Genomic DNA, 26112 nt, shown 5'->3' on the forward strand with positions numbered 1-26112 from the left:
TTTAAAAATGTGCAGGTAAATGCAAAATATCTAAACAGCTGACAGCCCAGGACCGTGTAGCATGTTAAGTAATCCTTTTAATGATAAAACGCAATGCCCAGATAACCTCATGACAATTATTTAAATATATACAAATGACTTAATACCACAGGGAGGCTTCTCTGCAAGCCTGTCTACAGACAAAATACCAGCCCTGAGTGAAAAGAGAGCTCTGTTCTGATGTGCTGCATAAGTACTTGCAACTCTAATCTTCAAACCCAACCTTGGAATCCAAATGCCTGCGTTTCATGTCAAAACATCCCTGGTAACCACTGTCCCTTGAGGCCCATGTGTGAGTTCCATCCCTGTATGGTGCTCTGTTGCATGTCCTGTGCCATTGTAACAGGATGTGGGCTATGGCAGCTGGCATAACCCACTTGGCATAGCCTAGTCAAGTAGGAATTACACATTTCCCTATGCCACCTACATCAAGCCTAATGGGTGTTATTGCATGCAGATTGTCAAGTGATTTAGGCAAATTGAATACAGGCAGATCTGTACAGTAGCAAGTAGAGTAGCATAGATTCATCAGTGCTGTGCTGTCGTCCCCAATCCTTCTCTTGCCATGTAGGCTACTCAGAACAAGGTTTTTCCACCATGAGGAAAAACATAAATTTGCATGAATTCTTTATGTTAAAGGTCGTGCTTTACAGTACTAGAACTTTATTCGAAGACAGCAGAAATTAAATGATGTAATAACATGTGAAGGACTATGCCGCGGCTGCTGCTGCTGTTGAGAATACTGTCACAAGACCAGAGAGCACAGCCGACTTATGACTTTGAGTGGTGAGCAGATGATCTCTGTGCCGGTGACCAATGAGGTGTGACCCTGCCTGCTCACCCTACGTATCAGCCCGGCCCCTGCCTCCTTCCTTCCGCCCAGCTCCGTCCAGCTCAGCACAACAGGACAGCTCAGCACAACAGGACAGCTCAGCACGGCCTTCCCGGGGCAGTCCCCACGGCCCAGAGCAGCCCAGGGAGTCTCTGTGGCTAGCAGCTGTGTGCGCCGGCTGCCCCCCTTTCCTTTGTGAGAATCAATGGGGAAAACGGCTAGTCTGCTTCTTTAGACTTGCTTGATGACCAGGTGTTTACAGCTGCCTCTGTAAATCCTACATATTGATAAAGACATTGACAGCTCAGAAGGAAACGGAGGCTTCAAATTATAGGCTATTTTGTATGATTATTATTATTATTATTACATTATTACATTACATTTAGCAGACACTTCTTGACCAAAGTGACTTACATATGTCAGCTATATTACAAGGGATCACATTGTCCCCAGAGCAACTTGGGGTTAAGTGCCTTGCTCAAGGACACAATGGTGGAAGCCGGGAATTGAACCGACAACTTTCAGGGCCCGTCCACACGGAGTCGCTTTTTAGGTTAAACGCAGAGGTTTTGCTTCGTCTTGGCCGAGCGTCCAAACGAATCCTGTAAACGCACTGCCAGAAACCGCACTTTTCTGAAACCTGGTCCCAGAGTGGAGAAATCTGAAACCGTAGCCCGTTTGAGTTCGTTTAGACAGCGAAACCGCACATCCTGCTTGCGTATCGATGATGTCATCGCCACACCTCAGCTGCCCTGGACTTGCACTTATAGTATTGCCTAACAATACTAGTTTTCATACATGACATTACCTACGATTACACTCCGTAAGATAAATATCACAACTGGTGCTGCGCAGCGCCGATAGCTTATGACTTGGTGGACTGAACACTGTTTTTTCCCGGTGTTTTTTAATGCATTCTAGCTACTGTCAGTGACGCGAGAGAACTTAAGTTTTTAGGAAAGTGCGGTGTAAGTTTAGGCTACATTAATTTGTGCGTAGTGCCAGTGTCATTCGTTTATTTTACATGTCTTACAACATATATACATGCATTCAGTCGAGAGAAATCAGATATAAGCATACAAAGACACTTAGAACTCACGTTAAGCCGATGGTAGCACACTGAATGCAAATGCGCGATTTGATGCAGGCAAACGTATTGACTGTTACTAACGAAGGTTTTATAGCAATATTATAAATGTGGCGACAGAATAGCCTAGAACTTGGGTAAGCCTTGCGTTTAGTAGCCTAATTGCGGTGATAGCCAAAACTAATGTGAATCACGGACTATCCTACAACCAAAGAAAGTAAAGGTGATTAGTAGGCCTACCTGCGTTAGCCAAATAAAGGACGGGACTGCACCCTTCACAAACCGTAAAATAAAGTTTATTAGTTTTACAGTTGACTACAGTTGACAGTTCACCATCAGTCCACACAAACAATTCTGGTTTCCTTACACTAGCCATTTCGTCATAGCCTATTCTGTCTGTTTGTAAAGCACAAACTTTGGTCAATTTCTGTAAAGAAACAGTGCCACCTATAGGCCTGGGGTATGAAATAACGTGTTGAGTCGTGTTGAGATGGATCCGTTTGGACGCAAATATTCTTGATGCGGTTTCAGGGAAGACGGAGGAAAAAAAGATCGGTTTGGTATGTGTGGACTAGCCCTCAGGCTACTGCACGCTAGCCCAGCTCCTTGACCACTACACTGCCACCGCCCTATGCTGAAGCCCAGGTGACCCAGCCATGATTTTGTCACATGTGATTGAGCCTTTAATAAGTGTGTTGAAGTGTGTGTTAGGCACTGAATAGTTGTACAGCTGCCAACAGTTGTACTTTGACCTATTTTGAGACATTTCAATAGAAATTTAGACACAACATAAAACAGACTCTGTCTCTTACTGGGGATGTTTTGGCATAGACACTCAGGCCCAAAATAACCGTAGGGAGTTGTGTGTGTGTGTGTGTGTGTGTGTGTGTGTGTGTGTGTGTGTGTGTGTGTGTGTGTGTATCAGTGCATTAAGAGGAAGCAATGAATACAGATAAAGTCTCTACTCCCCTCAGTGGTCGGCCCTCAGTGATAATTATCTGCTCTGCACGACTGTGAGCTCTGCCCTCGCTGATGAAGCACGTTGCGAAACAGTGCTCCTTGTGAAAGGCAACAGAGTGTGAGAGAGAGGAGCCACCCCAAATAACACGGAAGACTCCAGAGAGAACGCAGAAAGCGGACGAGGTGAAGTACAGAGAAGAAGAGAAGAAAACAGAGGAGGAGAAGAAAGAGAAGGGAGGAAGGTGAGGGGAGGAGGGGGGGGTGGTGGACGGAAGCCCGAGTCTCCTAGCTCAAGGTTGCGTACTGAAAAGGGATCCTTTCGGACGGTCGGCAGCATTGTGGCTTTTTAAAGATTTCTTGTGGGCATGCCCCTCCCCCGCCTCGGTTGCTGCGGCAGTATTGACAGCATTCAGGTGTGAAGGAGGCTTTTGAGCTCTCATCTCCAAGGCTAAGGACCAATTTCACCACATCTCCCCGACAGAAAAAACTTCACTTCGTTATGACAGCAACGGGGAGAGTGTTATGGCTTTTTACTGTGTGCGAGAGATGCAACTTTTCTGCACTCTCAGAAGAAGCTGCCACGAGTGAATGCAATCGCCTGTGAAGTTATTCGACTGACATGAGTATGGGTTTGTCACAGGACATACAACAAGATCGCTGAGAGGCTTTTGTTTATGAGCACAAACAAGGTGTTTTGATACTCCAGGAACCGTTTCTATTGGATTTCCAGGGGGAAACACTTCAAAGAGGATTTTTATTAAACTATTCAGGCGCCACACTCCCCCCCCCTTGCAAAACCCACCCCACCCCCTCCCAAAAGGAGCGTCGGGGTAAACCATGACCACATCGGTGGGGGTTGTCTCGGACACCGTGATGGCGGAGTCCATTCCCATCCCCATCCCCACGCTGATGGTGCTCCCTCCGTCGTCCGACACGGAGTCCTGGTCTCGGTCCCCCAGCCCTCGTTGTCGCCGGCCCCGGTCTCGCCGCTGCAGGGCCAGAACGCGTCCCAGCGGGCCCGGCACCCCTGAGGACTCCCCCCTCCGCCTCACAACCCCCCGGCACCAGCAGGACGAGGCCCGCCAGGGGCCGGGGGAAGGGGAGGGGGCTGAGGACGTGGAGGGGGAGAGGAAGCAGATCAGCCGGCGACAGCGGAGTCCCTCTCCCAGCCACTCCAGGAGCGGCGAGGAGGAAGATGCCGGGGAGGAGGAAGAGTATGGGCAGGGCAGCCCCTCGCCCCTGCTGCTGCCCCTGCCGTCACGCTCCTGCTCTCGGAGCGGGTCCCCGGGCAGGCGCTCGCGCTGGTCACTCCGCAGTCTGCTCAGCAGGGACGCCTCCTCTGACTGGGACAGCTGCAGGTCAGTGTGTGTGTGTGCGCCTGTGTGTGAGTTTAGTTAGTACAAGTATAAGTATATATACTCTTTTGATCCCGTGAGGGAAATTTGGTCTCTGCATTTATCCCAATCCGTGAATTAGTGAAACACACTCAGCACACAAGTGAACACACAGTGAGGTGAAGCACACACTAATCCCGGCGCAGTGAGCTGCCTGCAACAACAGCGGCGCTCGGGGAGCAGTGAGGGGTTAGGTGCCTTGCTCAAGTGCACTTCAGCCGTGCCTATTGGTCGGGGTTCGAACCGGCAACCCTCCAGTTACAAATCCGAAGCGCTAACCAGTAGGCCACGACAGCCTTATAGAGTAGCCTGCAACAAAAAAATCACCTTTCTGTGATGTACAATCCATTAATAGCCAAGTGACAACTTTTGAATTGGCAGATTTGCCTCATTTCAGTATTTGGTCCAAAAAAAGGCTTTTTATTTTGGATAGTGAGCAACGCTCACATGCAAATCTGTGTAAGGATAAAGGAGGGGATGGGGGGTGGTGGATAAAAGCTTTAGCAGTTCTACTAAGAGTAGCTTTACTTCTTTAGTATTACATAAACAGACTTTCTAAAACCTCACAGATAGATTTGACTTTTTAAGTTCATGTCAATACTTGCAATGTTCCATTGCAAAACGTTTGTATTGCTTTCTATACACTAAGTAATATTGTGAGGTATTGCTTTATAAAAATGTGAATGTATTGCAAAAAAGGCAACAGCAATGAAGTGAATTGGTGCAACATAAGAGTGTAAACTACACTAATTAAATGTGAAAAATGGCTAACAAAAACAAACAAAAACAGTGGAAAGAAGAAAGAGGCATTTGCTTCAACTCAGTAAAGTAACCGGTAAAGGGATGAAGAGATGGATAGAAAGAAGGAGGAAATGGAGAGAAATATGGATGAGTGAGGGTCCAAGAGAACCACCTCATTGGAGAACCCTAAGCCAGGCTACTGGCAAATTGGAGAAAGCAGGCGGGCTCTTCCTCTCATCCATCCTGCTTTCATATGCATGACATCACTGCTGCCCAGTGGGAACACAGGCTGTTCGCTATTATGTCACCATCGCCCAATCAGAGCACGGCTCTGTGTGGTGCAGCGCTGTGTTGTCAGCCTGTCAGAGAGATGGCTCAGCAGGCAGTGTGTGTGTGTGTGTGTTTCTGTGGGGTTCATATGAACAGCTGTGCTCTTGTCCCTTTCAATTGCCAAGCAGCAAATTATTGACCCACTTCTTTTGAAAATGAAAAATATTGCTTACAGTGCCATCCCAGCTATGGCTGGTCATGGCTTATAGCCTGTGGAGATTGATCTGATCCGTTTGTCCTTGAGCTGGTTTACAGAAGGAAAAAAATAATCGATAGGCTTCAGTGTATCTATGGAAAAAATAGAAGATTGCAGAATCGGATTTCCTATGACATAGTCAGAGATTTACATCACTGTAGCTATACGCCTAACAAAAAGGTGAACCATACAATGTTTTTTTTTTAATTGCTTATATGGAGATTGTAGTTACTGCCTGTGCTAGGCAGAATATTATGATGTTTATATGGAGACTGTTTCTGCATGTGCTAGGCAGAGTATTATGATGTTTATGAAGACTGTAGTTTCTACCTGGGCTAGGCAGATTATGTGTCATGTGTTCAGAAGGCTTGGGGCTGTCAGTAAACACACCGTGTGACTCCTTCACCTGCTCCCATCAGCTGGGGCTGCTCTCACCACGCTCCTGTCCTCCGCATCCTCACCTTTTCACACTGGAGGTTGTCATACAGGGGATTATATAAAATATCCCTATTTTTAACTAAAAAAACAAAAACAATGCATCAATAATTGTGTTGTGCACAAATTAATGTATAATAAACATGTAATTGAAGTGTTTGCTAGATTTAGAGTTGATAAAAATAATTATTCATGGTTGTGAGTAATAGACTGTGATAGAGTGTGTGGAAGTCTGGACATGGTAGTACTGGCCATTAAGAGGTCATCTATCAGACTGCTAGAACAGATGAGTAATTAGAAGCTCAACAGCACACACAGATAGCATCAGGCCCTGTGTCCTGTCAGAGTGATGAACCACACTTATGTCTGTGAAAAGTTGACACTTAATGGGAGGCCATTTTACTGCCCTGTCCAGTTGCTAAGTGTAGCCTATGCTTTCCTCCAGGCAGTTATGTTTGTTTCAGTACATCATCCAGCTGGTTTAGTTTTATAAACATATATATGTATATATTTTTTAGTGAAAAAGGAAAAAAGGAATAATCTGACCATGTTACTAAACAACCACAACCAATTTAAAAAAGGTTGAATAGTGCTGATCCTAGTCCTCTCGGAAAGAAATTAGTTGTAAGCAGAAATGCTGGTGAAGTGCTGGGCTACCTGTGGAGGTGGGAGCTGTGTGGGCGTTGTGTAGCATGACTTGGCCGTCTGCAATATTGACTGCATGTGTTGCCGGGTGCTGACCCGACTGCTTTGGCTGTGTTTGTTTGCCGTTCCTTATGCACGTTTGGTATCTGTCCCTTAGAGGGTTGTGCACCATCAGTACTGTGCTGTTCCAAACAGACTAATCATACCCCCTTGCACAACTCTTGCGTCACAAAAACGAGACCGCAAAGCCACAATGTTTTGTTTGCTCTAGGGACGGACAGGGTGGCCTTTTTGGTGTAGAGTCACTGTTTGATATGTGTCCTCTTCTTTCCCCCGTTTTACTGACATAGTTGGGGGAACGTGCTGACCTCAACTAAGAACATCATTTGGTTCGAGCTCTAGTTCTCACGGGAAGATTCCTCACAGATTGACATATTCTTCTCTGTATTTAAAGGCTATGCCTCTTTGGATGTGGAAAGAGGAAGTTTTTAGACTCCAAGTTTTTAATAGCTGCCATTTATCTGTGAGCGGGTGCATATTTCCAACAGTGGCCACTCTGAGATTGTGTAAGATGCACACCGAGGGGAGTCAGCTGCTGCCATCTCCTGACCTCTTCTGTCTCGCCTCCATTGGTTTAGACGTGACTCCCTAAATCGGGCGGCAAATTGACTGATTGACTGAAAGGTCATTTTGACTGTGCAGCAGCGGCGACCCCTCCCTCTGTGGGGCCCCGACAAACTCACACCAAAACATGTACCGTATGCATTTCCATATCGTTTTCCAGAGAAAACATTATAGAGCGTGTTTTGGTCTGCATTTTAGTTAAAGCATTTAACCTATAAATAAAGAGAAAAGAGTACAGTTTGATAAGATTGAAGATTGCGCCCTATTCGGCACCTGCTTGGGACCCTGCACACCTGTTAAAATGCTGACAGGATGGGGCTACAAACCTTCAGAAGGCGTTCATTAGAAGAGCACAATCGATTCATGGCCAATTGATCTGCCTTCTCAACTGTTTGATGAGTGACATAAATTGCTACTGGTCAGTTTTCTAATTGCTCTTCTGGCAGTGAACTCCCTAACCTCATTTGAGATCCTCCTTAGTCTTCCTTTATCACTCCTCCTCCATCTTGGCCTTTAGACCGAGATTATAAGGGGGCCGTGCCCAGAGACCTCAGGAAAGCAGATTACAGACGGACAGAGGCCCAACCACTCTGGATTATTATTGTGGTGCTTTACAGTCTCTAATCCAGAAATGAGAGATTGTGAGTTAAAGGGTTGGTTGGGTTGATAGACTAGCCAGAATGACATGTTAATTACGATGCCAGATTTGTTTTTAATTCACCATGTCAAATACATGGAAATGTACAACAGGGTAGTTTGTAACTGTAATTTTGGGCTGGTTCACGTGACTTGGTTTACTGGTCTGTGGGCTCTTTCTTGTTGTTCCTTGTGTTATTAATATGCATCTGAATGCAATATGCAGTTGTAAGCATCATCACAGTATATGTGGCTCTCGTCCAGGCAGCGTGGTGTAAGGGAGGACTCCTTTCTTTCACACAGTAGAATCCCCCTCCTCCCCCTCTCCATCTCCCACCCTTATCCCCTATCTCCTCCCTCTTGCTGCGCTCGAGGTTGCAGCGTCAGTTAATCACCGTGAAACAGACGTGGTTCCAAAAAAAGAACCTAGGTTAGGTGCACCTCGTTTTGGAGGATGATGGTTTTGGTGGGATATTCGCCAAGATCGTGGAACTGAGAGCAGCCGCGGATGAAGGACACGGAACGTAGGGAAGTGAATGCGCTTGCAGCCCAGGCTAAGCGGCCATCTGACCACTCCGTTTTATCGGCGTAGCGCTGTTACTGTTATCCATCGTGCCATATTCGCAGCGTTTATCGGCGTGGGTGTTATTTCGGAAAAACCTCATGACATGTTCGAGTAAGTAACAAAAACGAAGTCTGCCGTATGCCTCGCGTATTGATCAGTTACGGTCCGATGAAGTCGATTGTAGGCTACAGTTATTTCATTCATCTCCCTGTTGACATGGAGTGCCCTTTAACCTGCCTGTTTTAGCAACACGCTAGTGCTGTCTGATAGCAGGGAGGGACCTTTATTGTGCATTTGGAAAAAAAGAACATTACCGGTGCACTATGCAAGATCGCATCTTTATCCCTAGCCAAATAAACGAGCCTAGTCAGCAGGATACGTAGGCTACGCTTTTGGTTATGTTGGGCTGTCGGCAGGCTATGTTTACTTTTACTCGCACTAGACTGTTAACCATGAAGCTTTGCTCTGAGTCGGCCTTACATGTCTGGTTTGTTTCTCACCGGGCCAGTTGCGTGCGTGTTGGCTGTATTGTGTTCTGTACTCTTTAGGCTATCACATGCATATTGCAGCTGATATCGCGGAAGATACGCTTGCCGCTCTGAAACCACAATCGAAAAGCGAGCGGAGGGATTTGCCAGTGAGGCAGGATTTAGTTTGTGTGCACACACACGGACATTCACAGACACTGACACAGATTGTGACGAGCACGCGCGCGATTACACTGGTCTGTCTCGCAAGGTCCACCATGATGAGCGTAGGCTATATGTACTGCCTTATCCAGGGTGATTTTTCGAGAACGAGAGATGAGTGATTTGACAGTAGGCCTAGATCGGAACTATCGGCAGTGATGAGTGATTTGACAGTAGGCCTAGATCAGAACTATCGGCAGTGATGAGTGATTTGACAGTAGGCCTAGTTCTAGATCAGAACTATCGGTTCTGAGGTTAGGAGCTCTGATAAGGTTTGTAGATGAAACCATAGTCTTGAAAGTCTACACATTCATTGATTGTAGAGATTTTCGCTCTCCGACTGGCCTAGCCTACTTGTCAAGGAGGGCTTTATCATGGTCTGACTTGGTTACCTTGGAGATACAGACACGGTCCTTCAGCTCTCCCCGCCTAGTCGCCGGGACAACATGAGAATCGGGCTGGCTCTGAGCGGATTTTGGCAGAAAGGGCTGTTTTAGTGGCGAGAGCGAGGAATGGGGAGTCTGAATAGAAAGAGAGAATAGGGAGAAAAAAGAAATAGTTAGAGTTTGCAAGAGAGAAAATAGCACCTGAAGGGAATGGGGTGTGTGGATGAAAAGTAAGTGGATGCAAGGCTGCTGCTACAGAATTTGTGTGTGTGCAGGTTACGCTGGGTTAGTTTGAGTGGAATTTCGGGTTTTGAATAGCCTGTTTGGTGTACACTGTCTTGAGTCAGTTGTTAAACCCATTCTGTAAATGGACTCTTAAAAGTTATTTTATTTAATTCTTCTATTGTGCACCCTGGTGTAGTTGCCCAGAAAGTCCATGTTTGTGGTATTAAATTGATCATATTGCCTTTGTCAGAATTATTAAATACACTTGAAAGGGAATGGGGTCCTGTTTTATGAAACTGAAACTGGCAGAACAATGCTGCAACATCATCCAACATTAACATTAACTCATTGATTGAACACATTGATTTGTAGCATTTAAGACCCTCTCTCTCTCTCTCTCATTGTAAATTTGTAACCCACACCTTGAACTTTCATCTGCAACTTCATAGTATTTTAGTGTAACGGAAAACAACTGCGTGTTAAGTGATATATTTCAAATCTCAGAGTTTTGTGTCAGACATGGTACACATTGATCATCTGGGCTGTATGCTAACCGGAGTCACTGAAGCCTACCCAGGATTCCCCTCTCCTTTCACTTTAACTTTCGAAAGGTATGCAGCCATGGCAACGCTTCTTGTGATATAAACAGAACCATCTTCACCAGGCCATGCCCGGCGCTCAGAGAGACGTGCCTCAGTGCCCCAGTCCTGCTGGTTTTCTGCATTTGTCCAGGTCTCAGACGGCAAGATTTATTTCAAGGACTGTTTGCCAGGATTCTGCTGATATGGAGAGTCAGCCCCTGAAAAACATGCGCTGGAGCAACCTTGATGACTTTTGTTTCCGTCCATGTTTTATTGTAGCATACAGAGGCTGACTCTTCTGAAACACAAACATAGCCTTTCCTCTTTTCTTTGACAGAAATTGTCAGCTTGTTGCTCTCATTAACAATCTCAGTTCTTGAAATCCCATGGTGTGCAAGCAAAGATAATTCATTTTTGATAACTGCAGTCACTTCATAATGCAAAACCAAGGCCTAAATGCTTAGTGCAGTATGTAGGATTTAGTGGCTCCACTGGCATCGTTACTGGTGAGGCTGATTGCAGCCAGCTGAATACCGCTCCCATCCCAAGCCCAGGGAGAAGCTACGGTGGCCATCAGCTGCCATTCAAACGCAGATTCTGTTGTGCCGGGGTTGTGGTTTGTCCCTCAGGCGTGCTGCTCTGGTGAACTCTGTGGAAGACCAGAGCCGTATATAGAGAGAGTTATTATAACGCATATAAATGTTGTCATCAATGTTTGTCAATATGTAAAAGGTCCTTACAGATATATTGGTATCCTACATGGCGCCCATTCGATTCCCTAGTTGGCCAAACTCTGTCTATATACGGCTCTGTAGAAGACGACCCACTCCCTACTCATAGAGTGTTAAGTTAACGAAAGGTCATAATTATGAACGTAATTATGAGTAATATATTTCATTTCTGCTAATAGGCTAGACCCCCCTAGGTCTTACATACGGCACCTTCAAGCCGATGTTTGTAATTATAGACGTACCATGCTTTGAGAAATAAGCTAAGAAATAGAAATAGACTAAGAGAATCAATGACACGGTAAAGTTGATCTAGTTCCTCTTCCTGTGGGCACTAATGTGTTCTCTCTTCCCCCCCCGCTTGGCTCTCTGCAGTACGGCCAGTAACTCTCCACGCAGCACCCCGGGCAGCTCTCCCTCCCTGCGCAGGCGCGTGTTGGGGGGGCGTGCCAGTGAGGGTGAGGGTTCCACAGAAAGGGGGGGCGGCGGGGGGGCCGACAGCCCGCAGCCCCCCACCCCGTCGGCGTCCTCCACCTCCTCCTACCCTCTCTCCACGTCCTCCCGACATTTCTCCCGCAATACTAAGGTAAGAGGATCACCAGCAGCAGTGCTTGGTCTTATGCAGCCCCACAGTGATATGTACTTTATGTGTTATTATACATATGTTAACATACACAGGTCTGGTCATAGTGCACTGTAGGCTAAATGGTTGAGAGGGTAAAATCACTGATAGGAAGGCAATGTCAAAACCAGCCCAAACACATCCTGAAGGCCAGGATTGAAGGAAATGCTAAGAATGCAGGGACACGCTAAGATTGGGGAGGGGTTGGATCTCCGAGCAGGGACACGCTAAGACTGGGGATGGGTTGGATCTCCGAGAAAACCACTGTGTGCACAGCCTTTTGTGGCGCTTGTTATCAAAACATTACAAGTCCATGACTTCAAAGTGCAGCCTCCAGACTGTTATGTTAAGGTATACAGCTTCTCACGTCACGTATCCCCCTGCATATACAATACCAGACTAGGCTTTTGTGGGCCTCCTGGATAGAATAGGAGTGCACCAGGTAGACATTTTATCAGCCAGACTAATGTAAAGGTGAAGACAGGTTTGTGTTTGTGTGTGTGTATGTGTGTGTGTGTGTGTGTGTGTGTTTGTGTATGGGTGTGTATGGGTGTTTGTGTGTGTCTATGTGTGTGTTTGTGTGTGTGAAGGTTAGTAGAGTGTGGATGGGTGTTGAGCAGAGAGATGGATAAAGAGATAAGTACCATGGTGGTGGAGGTTATGTTTGTGTGTGTGAAGGTTGTTGCAGTGACGATGATTTCAAGGACTCTGGCAACAGGGCTCAAGGTCTTTATGTGTCATGGGAAGCACAAGGCTTATCCATCAACAGTCATTATATTAGCGCAGGGACCAACTTCTGAAGGCCTTTCCCAAGAATTCACCAAGAATTATAACCATAACCATAACGGTAAAAACTATGGTTTTAAGTATCACTAAAGTTGATTAAAACATCAAGGTCCTCACTACATGCTATAATGACAACGACATGAAGAAATCATGGGGGTTATCATCGGGGATCTTTTTCAGAGTAATTTTGAAAATAATAGAAGAAATCTGACAGCCAATTTCAGTCTATCAAATGTTCTAAATCACATTAATAAACCTGAAGAATATTCCGGAGAGCCTTTCCTTATCGTTGTTCTGTGGGCACGTTCATAGCGTTACTGTTGTCTTTATAGTTATAGCTCTTGGTATGGACGAGCCTGTGTTTGTGTGTGGAATGCGTGAGTATGCCGCAGCGCAGCCTCTGAGGAGAAGAGCTGTTTTGGGGGGAAATGAGAAAAGGCCGTCCTGGTGCTCCTCTGACTTTACGCTCTGTTTGTTCTCTCTTGCAGAAAATGCAGAGCTGGTACAATGTGAGTATGTGTGCGTTTGGCAGGGGTTCATGGCTGAGTGCTCTGTGTTCTGCTGATGGGCTGTGTTTCTGTGAGCCACAGTGGGAAGCGCACTCTGATCAGCGCTGAGCTTGTGCTGAAGCACCAATACCACCGTGATCACCTCCTCACTGTAGCCTGCAGAATACTGCTCCTCCCCAGCAGTTTACCCCACTCTTGGGGTTTGCTGACGGACTTTTTGAACCGTAGATTTAGAACACACACACACACATACGCACACACACCCACACTCACACACACACACACACACACTCACATACACATGCATAAACATCCAAACGCTCACACAAACATACAGACCCACACACGCACACAAATGGTTAACCTGCGCTTGGTGATTTTTTCCTCTTAGGTACTGAGCCCCACATATAAGCAAAGGAATGAAGATTTCCGGAAAATCTTCAAAAAGCTGCCTGACACAGAGCGCCTCATTGTCGGTGAGTGACTCCCCTGGCAGGTAAAGAAAGACAGTAGCACAGAAAGTCGCCTCGGACTCCATAAGAAACTAGAGCTGGGGCTCAGTCATGCAGGCCTGCACCCAGGTGAGGCTTTTCACCTGGCCGTTATGTAAAGTAGCCACGGGCCTGCTGTGAAGTAGCCACGGGCCTGCTGTGAAGTCTCAGCTTGAGCAGTGAGTCACACAATGTCCTCATGTTGTTCACGGTGCATCATGCACAAGATCAACATTTCCTCCTGTGGTCTCTCTCCCTTTCTCTCTCTCTCTCTCTCTCTCTCTCTCTCTCTCTCGCTCTCTCTTTTTCTCTCTCTCTCTATCTCTCTTTCGTTCTCGCTCTCTCTTTCGTTCTCTCTTTCCATCTCTCTCTCTCTCTCTTTCTTTTTCTCTCTCTCTCTCTCCCTCTCTCTCTTTCTATCTCTCTCTCTTTCGTTCTCTCTCTCTCTCTCCCTCTCCCTCTCTCTCTCTCATTCTCTCTATCCTGTGTCTTGTCCCCAGATTACTCCTGCGCATTGCAAAAGGACATTCTGCTGCAGGGTCGTCTCTACTTGTCAGAGAACTGGCTCTGTTTCTATAGTAACATCTTCAGATGGGAAACCACTGTGAGTCTACAAATAGAAATGCATTACCACACACAAACACACACACACACACACACACACACACACACACACACACACACACACACACACACACACACACACACATACACCTGAGACACATTTGTACATGTAGACACAGACAGTTGACAATGAAGGCAAGTTATTTGTGATCTTGGATCTTGAAATTTTTCATTTTCCAGTTTTAAAATAAATAATTGTCCAGTTGAAAAAATTGTGCTGCAAAAACATTGTTTGTTATTTGCACTTTGGTTTACTAGCCTTTTCCCTATTCCATCCAATCAGATCACCATCCTGCTGAAAGACGTGACCACCCTGACGAAGGAGAAAACGGCCAAGCTCATCCCCAACGCCATTCAGATCAGCACTGAACACGAGAAGGTGAGGCTGACCTGAACATAATCAAATCTATATTGTCCCTTGCACATGATCAAATCTATATTGTCCCCTGCACATGATCAAATCTATATCGTCCCCTGCACATGATTAAATCTATATTGTCCCCTGGGACATTAGAATGGCATTCTAGCCCCTCATCCAGATTGCTGCTATGTTCATCTCAGTGCGTATTTTGTCCCATCCTAGCTCAGTCCTCAATCCTGGTCCAATGTGGGAGCACTTGTTATAGCACTGTAATGGAGCCCTTATTGGTGCATGATGGGCTAAGCATAGCAGGATTGTGTTTTCTGATATGCAAACAGAATGATCTCTTTCCCCCTGAAATTGTATGAAAACAGCATTAGCCTACAAAATCTAAAATATTTTCTCAGGGGAGAAGCCCTCGAAACCCACTTAAGGCTCCTGTTACTTTCCTTGTCACTGATTAAGGCTCCTGTTATTTGCCTCGTCATTGCTTAAGGCTCCTGTTATTTGCCTCGTCAGTGTAAAACTCATTCTGGTGCCAACCGCAGGGTGCGGGCAGTTCATGTTACGAGTGCTCTCTCACAAGGGCTAGTGGCCTCGTCAGTTTGCCCACCTGACTCGGCTTTTGGTCAGTTTGCCCACCTGACTCGGCTTGGTCAGTGGAGGCCTCACAAGTTACTCACCATCATGAATAAAAAAAGTTTTATCAGTTTTATCAGTTTATCATGGTTTTATCACCATGGAATCACTTATCAAATTGTCACGTTGATGAAATTGACCTTGATCCGTGTCTCAAAACATGCCTCGTTGGGTCCTTGGATTTGCGTGAAAAGGTCATTGAAAAGTCCTTGGATTGTAATGTTTAAGATAGAATGGGAACCCTGAAAGATCACCCATTGAGACATACACTGAAGGTACATAGAGTGAAGGTCATTGAAGCATGATGGATGTAAGCAGGTGGCATGATGGATGTTAATAGGACTGACCATAGGACTGACCTGTCTGTCCCTTCCCAGCACTTCCTCACATCGTTTGGGGCGAGGGATCGGAGCTACATGATGATCTTCAGGCTGTGGCAGAATGCGCTGATGGACAAGGTGCTGGTCTTTTCTCTTTTTCTGTACTGTCGTACACCACAGACACCATTACAGATTTCTGCCTAGCTTTGTTTAGCGTCTTTCCTCTTTCTCGGCTTAATTCTTCATCATTCTGCATTGCACTACACTGCAGAGTTTACCTACAGTAGACTTCCCACCATTTCTGTTTTGTATAACTAGCATGATAATAGTAGAATATATATGATAATATGCATAATCTAATATATGATGTGTATAATATGATAATATTCCCTGTATTCCTCCTTTCCATGTTCTCTCTATCTACCCTTCCCTTTACCTTTCCATCATTTGTCCTACTCTCTGTCCTTGACCTACCTCTCTTCTCTCCTCTCTCCTCTCCTTCTCTCCTCTCTCCTCTCCTCAACTCCCCTCAGACGCTCTCTCCCAAGGAGATGTGGCACATAGTACACCAGTGCTATGGCACAGAGCTGGGCCTGACCAGTGAGGATGACGACTACGTCTCCCCCACGGCTGAGCACATCAACGGCATGCTGTGAGTGGTCTGTGGTCTGACTGATCAGATGCTCTTTGGTGCAGGGCGAGTCATGCGTTGTGTTGTTTACGAAACCGTGAGGTGTTTATTTACTCACTATGTGTTGATGGAAGTCCCTTTGCTGGTCTGATGGGGAAGTTTTGGATTTTTTTATGAAAGTCTTTTACATTCATGTTATGTATGGTCATTGGCCTTGTTTTGGTTTCCTTCTTTAGTAGTTCAGTCTGTCCTTTGTCTCTGACCACATTTCCTTTATTTATAACTGCCACTAAACTTCCTATTTGTTTCCACTTCCCTCCCCTCTGTCTGTCTGTGTCTGTCTGTCTGTGTCTCTGTCTCGGTCTGTCTGTCTCTGTGTCTGCTTCTCTATCTATCTCTGTTCTATGCCTGCCTTTCCCTCACCTACCCCTCGCCTCTCTCATTTCTCTTTCTGATTCTCTCATCTCTTTCTCTTTGTCTTTCTTCCGTTCTCGGTCTCTTTCCCCCTCTCTAGGCCAGTTGAGGAGTCCGTATCTGTATCTGACCTGCTGGATTTAGCGGCGGTCCCCATCTCTCCACTGGCCTCCCCCCCCCTGCCTGCCTCTGCCTCTGTCTCTGCCCTGCCCCCGAGCAGTCCTCCTGCATCAGGGTCCTCACCGTCCTCATCCTCGGGGCTGCCCGTGGATGTGCCTGCCGCCGGCGGCCGGCCTGGTGCCAGGGGCAGCTTCAGCGAGGCGCCGGAGCCCAGCCCCCCCAGCTCCCAGAGCTCACTGCCCTCCACTACGCCCCCCACATTCACAGGGGGCGCGTCTGCCTCCACATCCGCAGTGAGTTTAGACACACGCACACACACACACACACACACACACACACACACACACACACACACACACACACCACCCACACACCACCCCCACACACACACACACACACCACACACACACACACACACACACACACACACACACAGACACACACCACACCACACACACACACACACACACACACGCACACACCACACACACACAAACAGACCTGTCTAGTCCAGTGTCCTACGAATCAGCCCAACCTGACACATGGCCATTTTGAATGTAAGCATACAGTACACAATCACTCATCACCCGATTTGTTCAGTTGCACTGCGTAAAGCTGTTGATCAGGTGATCATGACCCTTTTACTGTAATTGGTTTTTAAAATGGGGTTATATAGACGCAAATGGGCATACTAGATATGGATGATACATGAGGCAATGTTTTGAGCAATGTTGCAGGGAACCACATAACTGTGATTCAAGAAACTGATGATTCAAATTCTCAAGAAAATTGTCAAAAGGTTGGTGTGAGATGGGGGGGTATTGTGTGTGAGCAACTTACACATTGCTCATCTAGCACTGGATCATCTTCCTGAATCTCAATATTCTGATTACAAGTCTGGGCACCAGTCAGAGGCTACATTCAGTGTTGTTAGTTAGTTAGTTAGTTAGTTAGTAGTTCAACTGAGAAGAATGGGTGAATTGGGACGCACTTTCTTTCTTGCACTGTCACTTTCTCCACTGCGTAAAAGACTAAATTAATTTGCGCTGTGAATGCTAAGATTATTTTGACAGGCCATAGGCCTGTAGGACGCAAAGCAGAATATTGAAAGAAGGGGGCACCAAGGCCACCGTGGCCTGTAAACCTCTGATTTTCAAAGGGGCATCACAGCCATGGCCGTTGTGGCCTCCGTGAAATTCCTACCCTGAGTGAGATCAAAGTAAGTGTTCAAAATAAAACTTTAGGCTACTGTATTCTCCTGATAACGTGAGCGGAATGGATTTAATGTGGACGCGAACATAAAAAGACGCAGAGTGGCTACATGATACAGTGCACAGTTTGCGGTGAAAATGTTCCGCCTTTTAAAATCAGGTGTAGCCTAATCCGAATCGCAGTTAAAACCATCAATTAGACAACAGAATCAGTAGGGTACCAGTTTTGCTTCATTATACCAGGCCTACTGTATGTCAAAAGCAGGCTCGGATGAAGCTGGGAAGGATTAAACACACGGTTTCAACACCACGGTAATCAACCGTGATAATTAATGTTAATGATAATGATATTTCAAAAGAAAACGGTAATTGTTATCGTCAATGTTTTTATCACTTGTGTGTCAGATTGTTAAGATAGGGCCCACACTCTCTCTCTCTCTCTCTCACACACACACACACACACACACACACACACACACATGTACCCTCCTGGAGCTTACTGCCTTGTACTTTTAACTTCACCTTCATCAGGGCTATGTCTGCCTCTTCTGTGTCCACAGGCTCACAGAAGAGACACACACACACACACACACACTCACACACACACACACACCCGCACACACACACACACACACACCCGCACACACACACACACACACACACACACACACACACACACACACACACACACACTCACCCACACACACACACACACATGCACACACACACACATATACAGTACACTCACACTCTCTCTCTCTCACACACACACACACACACACACACTCAAAATCCGACTCTACTGTCCGGCTTTGCATTTGTCCTTGTTAGCCCGTGTTGGAGTCCTGCCATGTGTCATGGTGTGTTAATAGGCCCTGTCACACTGGCAAAATCGCCGCGATTTTATGTACCAGAATCGCGGAACGACTGTCCCTTTCACATAGACCAAGCCGGAACGGCGGGACAAAGTGTCTCGCTAAATTTACTACCAAGCCCCCTAGACATTTTGCCGAGTTTTTTCGTTCCGCCACCAGTGTGAATGGGTCAAGGCGGAAAGGGGAATCTGGGCCGGACATTTCAATGCTATGTCCAGCCCACCACAGGAGATTGCAAATAAATCTAACTGATCAAAAGCAGCAATCGCAGAGACAGCACATTATGTCAATCTATAAATTCACAAAGTCTCCAGTCATTCAATGCCTGCTAGAGTTGACTGTAGCTTGGAATGCAATCAGTTGCCATAATAGGCTATCTTAAAATCCAGCGATAAAACAAAGCATGAACTCATGAGCGTCTGTCTGCCCTATATGTATATCCTCTGATTGTAATGCTTATCTAGGCGATATTTGTAACATTTATTTTGTATTTGGCCTGTTATAAAATCATGTAGACTTATTGAACAATTGAAACACATTAGGAACCGCAAAGTTGGAGAGTGTGTGTGGGCAGCCGTGGCCCACTGGTTAGCACTCTGGACTTGTAACCGGAGGGTTGCCGGTTCGAGCCCCGACCAGTGGGCAGCGGCCTTGAGCAAGGCACCTAACCCCTCACTGCTCCCCGAGCGCCGCTGTTGTAGCAGGCAGCTCACTGCGCCGGGATTAGTGTGTGCTTCACCTCACTGTGTGTACACTGTGTGCTGTTTGTGTTTCACTATTTCACCGATTGGGTTAAATGCAGAGACCAAATTTCCCTCACGGGATCAAAAAAGTATATATACTTATACTTATACATGCATAAAGACATTGCTGCAAATTTAAAACCGGATTACTCTGGAATGGCTAACTGTTCAGGGGAATGCTTTACACCTTTATGTTCGGTAAGGTCTGCTGTTTATTCTGATATATGGTTTGTCATGTGTTGAGGGAAAGTTCGCGAAGTATTCCACCAAGATGAATGGGTAGGGAGACGGGCGCAAAAAAATATGATTAAATTAAAGTTACTTTTCTCACGAACCGTTTACCACAACAACTAACCACTAACATCGTTTAAAGGCTGAGAAAAGGCTCTTTCGTGTGATACATGTGATGTCTGTGATGAATAGGCTACTTCGCAAGTAGTTCAGCAAATTTGGGTGGGACAGAAGCAGCAGTTCTGGCCATATCGGCTCTGGCTCACATGATGTACTGCTTTAAATGCATTATCGCTTCACTACCCAACACGCGAACAAGAAAGAAAAGAAAAAAGAAACCAATGTGCTTATGTCGCGATTTCCGATAGGCCCAGGCCTAGAGAAAAGACAGCTATGGTAACCTAACAATTAGGATTTGCTTTGCCTACACTGCTGTTTGGTTGTCTCAAACTTTGAGAGATCCATACTCGCATTAACTGAATCTTATCAACCCGAACTGCGATGTTGAGTGACAGGATGCAATGCCTAATAATCTCACTGCCTTCGGCATAACTGCTAACAGTGCGCCTAAGCCTGAAACACCTGAAAATATTAAGCTGTCGTTTTCTTTTCATGACGAGCACTAGGCCTACGCTTGAATGATTTATGACTGAATGGAACGTTGCGTTTTTTAAAGAACTGCTTATCACGTTGTGTGACAAAGTTTACACTAATCATCATCTTCTAATGTGTCCTTATGTTGAGATGTCCATTCTCTTTGCCCTAGGCTATCATTTGTGCGTGAAGCATGTTTCAATTAAGACAGTACACAAGCTATTTTTATTGTTGTAATATTGAACATTTTCATGAATAAATTGTACGCACAGTACGGCCAAGGCAAGGGGCAACTCTTCTCTTCAATTTCCCTTCCAAATTACGTTTTATTGTCTGAAGACATCTATCGCAAGAATTTAACATTCCAACAGCAACAGCAAAGCAAGTGCAAGCTAACCAAAGAGCAGTCGGTTCTCCCGCCATGGTTTTTGAAATCACACACCTACTGTATCTAAAGGCCCACGCACATAAGGCCTACGACTATCACTCTACACGCCCCCTGTTGCACGTCACAATTTAATTTAGGCCTACTATAGCTGATCCTGCCTCCTGGCTGCCCAAAATGCCGCATCATGTGAACAGATCAGCAGGCCGGCAAATTTTCACCTCACTTTCAGACACAAAAAGACGGCAAAAAGACGTCCCCTCTTCCCGCAAATTTAGCGTGATCTCTGTGTGAAAAGGCCTAATGAGATTATTGGAATGTGACAGCAATAGAGCATCAAGACGGGGCGATCATAAGACGGAGCGATCAGATTGGCCAGAATGCTGTTACTGACTCAATAAAAATGCACATGAGCCTGGCTGTGTCTGGTCCTCTGATAGCACTGTGGCCTTCCAGCGCACTCTCATGTGTGTGCTGACTGAGATGTGACTGCAGCACAACTGCAATTTGACTCACTGTCTTTCTCTCTCCCTCTCTCTCTCCCCCCCCCCTCTCTCTCTCTCCCTCCCTCTCTCTATCTCTCTCTCCCTCTATCTCTGTCCTTCCTTATCTTTTCTGTTTCTCCATCCTTTTCTTTCCTCCCTCTTCCTTTTCTTGTTCACCCTTTCTTTCTTTCTTTCTTTCTTTCTTCCCTTCTTTCTCTCCCTCTCCCTCCCTGTACTTCCTGTTTCTCCCTCTCTCTCGCTCTAGAATCTGGAGGAGTGTGGTGGGGAGACGCTGTCTGAGTCAACCAATAATCTCGCACCTCCTCCAACTCCTCACAACCTGTCCTCGCTGGACATCACCAATGACGACGAGCTTCCCACAGACCCCAGCAACTCCTCAGACACACAGGAAGAGAGTAAGTGGACACCGCTGGTTTGGACAGTAGAGTGCGTTCATGGCAGGACATTAGAGTGGGATCTAGAGTGTACATGTAACACCCACATTCAAATGTGCTTCCTAGGTAGTGTGTGTCAGGAAAAAAAACGCATAATATTTGAATGTTTATAACATTTGCTGAATGTGACCCCAGAGCTCTGGCTTGTATCCAGTTGCCCCTGCATGTACCTGAACACAGTACTGTCATTCCTCATTCAGCTGCCAGTCATCTCTGTAATGTTATGATCTTCGTCCTACCCTTTGACTGACCTATCTGAGATTTGGGTCGGACGAAACTCTCTGGGTTTGGTTTTTTGTCGGTGTTCCCCGAGCCGATCTGCTGAGCCCTGTGAAGCGATGGCTGGGTCTCTCTGTCCCTCTCTCCCCTCGGCGTCACACATGGTGGGTCATATGTTCTGTGAACACAGCTGTCACCCGGAGCAGCCTGGGGGGGTCAGCTGCTCCCTCTCCCTCCGCAGACACACTGAGATGAATGACTGACAGACACTCGTGCAGCAACACAGCAACTGAGGTCGGACTTCTCCAAAGGGGCCCATTCTGTTCGGAATGCAGTGGCAGCCTTCTTTTCACACAACCAGACAGCTTTGCTTGTATGCTGCTAAGCTAATGTAGTTACATGATGAAACCTGCGGTTTGCCAATGGCTTTGGTAGACTTCAAAGAGCCACAACTTTGCCTCTAGCTTAAGTACTGTAGGCTTCAAATGCCTCCCAGTTTGACTTAGGAAATCATCTGTCTTCCTAGTACCTGAGGCAAATGGAAATAGCTGTGAAGGTGTCTGTTTAATACGTTGGATGTCATGAAGGTGTTGTTTTTATGAGATGCTGTAGGAATGAATAGGCCATCTCAGTAATTGTAATGCCTGAGGAGAATACGTTGATTGTGGAGCTGTGTGTGTGTGTGTGATGGAGTGAGCCTGTGGACACAGAAGACATAGCCCTAAAGGTGAAGGTGAAGTTAACAGTACAAGGCAGTAAGTGTGTGTGTGTGTGTGTGTGTGTGTGTGTGTGTGTGTGTGTGTGTGTGTGTGTGTGTGTGTGTGTGTGTGTTTGTCTGTGGAAAAGCTACATGTTAGTGTCTCAGCTCTTTGCTGAGTGTTGTTAGGAAAACAGTGTGTCAGGTGAATGCTCTCAGGGTGAGTGGCCTCTTGGTAGTGTCGAGATGCAGTGACCCCCGTGACCCCTGCGCTCCTGGTGCTGTGGTGACCAGCAGGCCGTCTGCACTGTTGCACTGCACAGGTAAATAAGGTGGTCGTTGTTGTAGAGCTGGCTAAGCCGGATCGAGTTTTTGACGGTGCAGAGGCACGTTGGAAGTAATCTATGTAAGGGGTCCAGGGGTCTCCAGTGATGTGGCAGGAGCAGATCAGCTGTCTCTGCAGACCTAGTGGGAGTAAATAAAAACACTGTTGAGGGGTCTGAAATGAAGAATAGAAGTGTATGAATTAGGGCTGTCAAAATAACTGATTAATTTCGATTAATTAATTTGAGAAAAAAATATCTGATTAAAAAAATAACGCAGATTACTCGATTCCGTATGACCTTTGACCCTGAGCCGTTGTAGTCAATAACCATTAGACTAAAATGAAGGAGAGAAGAAAATGTGCTGACTAGATCATTGATTGGAACATTTAATTTTAAACGGCCTGATGGTGTTGATAAAAATAAAGTGTTGATTAAAATAAAGTCCTCTGCAATGTCTGCAGCATGGAATTTGCATATCACCGGAGTTCATCAACTCTAAAGTCGCACATCAATGCAAAGAAATAGTATTGACATTGAGGGTCAACACTATTTCTTTGCAGTGTTAATTTATTTTCATTGTGTCCCCTAGGTTATATCTGTGGCCTGAAATACCTTGTTTGTGAAAAACAACTTCTTCCCGAAGCACTTTTGAATTTATTTCCTCAGAATATTAGGTCATATCATAGATTATTATGGCCATTATTAAAATAATAATAAAAGAGTTTTTGAACTTTAATGTCACTAATGCTGATTATTCAATGATTTATTTGAATTTAAACATTTAAAATACTTTCACAGCAAAATGTATATATGCGATTCATTTAGATTAATTAATTACATGTGTAATTAATTAGATTATTTGTTTTAATCGATTGACAGACCTAGTATGAATATGTTTGTGTATGTTTATGCAAAGAAGTGGCTACAAGAAGACACTTACTTCAGTCACAGCAAGAAACATTGGTAACACTTTATAATAAGGTGCCATAATAAATATTATAAGTGTTACTGTACAGTATAACTCAACACTGCTGTCCAGGTCAGTTTGCAGATGTAGAGAGAAACCTGTGGTGATCAGTCGTTGGTACAGACTATTCTTGGTAACGATCCTGAGTCAGTTACTTATTCAGCAACCCTTCCATTTCATCCCCTTCATGCAAATGTTTCATGTGGTTTCGTATTCACAGCAACTAGCCTGAGGCCATTTCCTGCCGAGGAGTCTGCCACCATAGTTGCATTTCTTTCTTCTGTTGAAACAGTGTGTAGGGTCACAGAACATCATGTGTGGCACTGGCAGCACGGGCTTGTTCGTGTTGCGGGGTTGTAGAATCGTTCAGCTATTTTTAGAACCCTACGCTTATTATAATTGTTTAATAATGCTTTCTGTACTGTATCCTTTTTATATTTGTCCTTCTGTCTATTGTATGTACAACATGGGTGTATTTATTAGTATATGTGTATCTCCCACTTTGTAGGAAATTTGAAATTTATCTTAGATTAACAAGCTATTTGAAGAGCAGTAGTCTGTGTAATAATGATCTGGACAGTAGTGTATAGTGATAAAAATACTATAATAGTGAACTGGATGGTTGTGTGTGAAGGAGAATGGTCTGTGGTCTCTTCAGGTGAGGTGGAGGCGCTCTGCGCTGACCTCGCCGGCCGGCTGCACATCAACACAGTGGTGCACATGAGTGTGGACAAGCTGCACGACCTGCTCTTCTCCGGAGACACACACTTCATCCAGCACCTCTTCTCCCAGCGCCACTTCACAGGTGAGGCTGTGCACACACACACACACGCACACACACAGACACACACACACACACACACACGCGCACACACACACACGCACGCACGCACGCACGCACGCACACACACACACACAGACACACACACTCACATGTATGCAAGCAAACGAACAAAGCAGTGTAGGCACAAGCATGGATTGACATATTGATGAAAATGCCAACGCAGTTTCAATATTGTCCAGGGCTAGCCAAACAGCACCAAATCCCAGCCCATATTGTACAAAGGAATGAATGAATGTCCAGGCCACACGCACACACACACACACACACAAAAATAAACAAACACACACACACACACCCACACACACACACACACACACACACACACACACACAGTCTCCATTCAGCTTTGTACCAAAGAACCAACACAGTGTTAGTTTTCCACCCCAATGTCACCTCATGTTGCCACCTCTCTTTCTGATCCATTGGTGCTAACAAAGTTGTCCCCAGCAGATAAAAGCTAGGCCTGTGGCATTTCACAGCAGACATGCCAGAAACTAGGCAAGGCAAAGAGGAACCAGGCAAGATCAGAGGCTAGGTTATAGTTTTATTTCCTCAACAGGGTGTGACATGGATTCGGTTCAGTGAGAAACTGCTAAATGACACAATCATTCGCTTTTAGTTCTTCACCTTGGTTTAGTTCCGCTTGCTTCCACTCCAGCGCAGATAGCGAAACAAGCTTGTTAAGGAGACAAAAGCTTGTTAAACTCTGCTAATTCCCTTATAAGGTGCCGTTGACCTACACCGAAACACAGACCACAGTGGTCTGTTGAAATGTGGTGCCTCTCTTTACCTCTTGGAACTGCAGTGGAATGAAGGGAGTGTGTAACGGCAGGGCCTGCTGCAACACATCGGCTTCAGCTGTGGGTGTGTCACACTGGCAGGGGTCCATCGTTGTCTTGGCGTCACTCATTATTTCCAATAGTGTCATTACAGTTTATAGGTCTAATGCAGCAGATATTTGTCCTATTTTATATTTCCATTTGGAGTGAGGTCAATAAAATGATCAGATCAGAGGCCAGCGAGGTCTGACGGTGTGAATGAGTGGACGTGAACAGTACTCCAAGGCGTCATGGCTTTGTCAGGTTTTTTTTTTTTTTTTTCTAGATCAGTAATTGGCAGAAACAGTCTGTCATAAAATGCATTCAAACCTCTCCTCTCCTCTCCTGCATTCAAACCTAACCTCACTTAAAGACAAATTCACACAGCGTTGCATTATTGCTGTCCTGACCCCTGCCTTGTCTCGCCCCCCCCCCCCCCCCCCCTTGTCCTCCTGTGTCAGATCTGAATGTGCGTGACTGGCAGCAGGAGGCTACTGCTGGGACCTCCACCCGCGTGCTGAGCTACACCATCGCCATCAACAACCCACTGGGCCCCAAAACCGCACCTGTGGTGGAGACGCAGGTCAGTCCTCAGCTCCTCCATGCCTTGTTCTCTCTCACTCTTTCTCTCTCTTTCTTTTTTTCTTTCTTT

General features: G+C 45.8%; 1 protein-coding gene across 5 annotated transcripts in view; it reads left to right on the forward strand.

The window, feature by feature from the left end:
* gramd1a (GRAM domain containing 1A) overlaps positions 1-26112 on the forward strand; it is a 39679-nt gene that overhangs the window by 3164 nt on the left and 10403 nt on the right. The window contains exons 1-12 of one of the 5 annotated variants that reach the window (XM_042108380.1): positions 3164-4276; positions 11469-11679; positions 12990-13010; positions 13402-13486; positions 14002-14105; positions 14409-14504; positions 15503-15583; positions 15979-16097; positions 16591-16903; positions 21400-21550; positions 24433-24603; positions 25922-26043. In XM_042108380.1, coding sequence (XP_041964314.1) covers positions 3756-4276; positions 11469-11679; positions 12990-13010; positions 13402-13486; positions 14002-14105; positions 14409-14504; positions 15503-15583; positions 15979-16097; positions 16591-16903; positions 21400-21550; positions 24433-24603; positions 25922-26043 — 1995 coding nt within the window. In that variant the 5' untranslated portion in view covers positions 3164-3755. Of the gene's footprint in view, positions 1-3163; positions 4277-6125; positions 8596-11468; positions 11680-12989; positions 13011-13401; positions 13487-14001; positions 14106-14408; positions 14505-15502; positions 15584-15978; positions 16098-16590; positions 16904-21399; positions 21551-24432; positions 24604-25921; positions 26044-26112 lie in introns of those variants that run through there. The other 4 variants (XM_042108381.1, XM_042108382.1, XM_042108383.1 and 1 more) reach the window with 4 other exon arrangements.

Source organism: Alosa sapidissima, chromosome 10 (genome assembly GCF_018492685.1).
Source record: "Alosa sapidissima isolate fAloSap1 chromosome 10, fAloSap1.pri, whole genome shotgun sequence".
NCBI lineage: Eukaryota > Metazoa > Chordata > Actinopteri > Clupeiformes > Clupeidae > Alosa > Alosa sapidissima.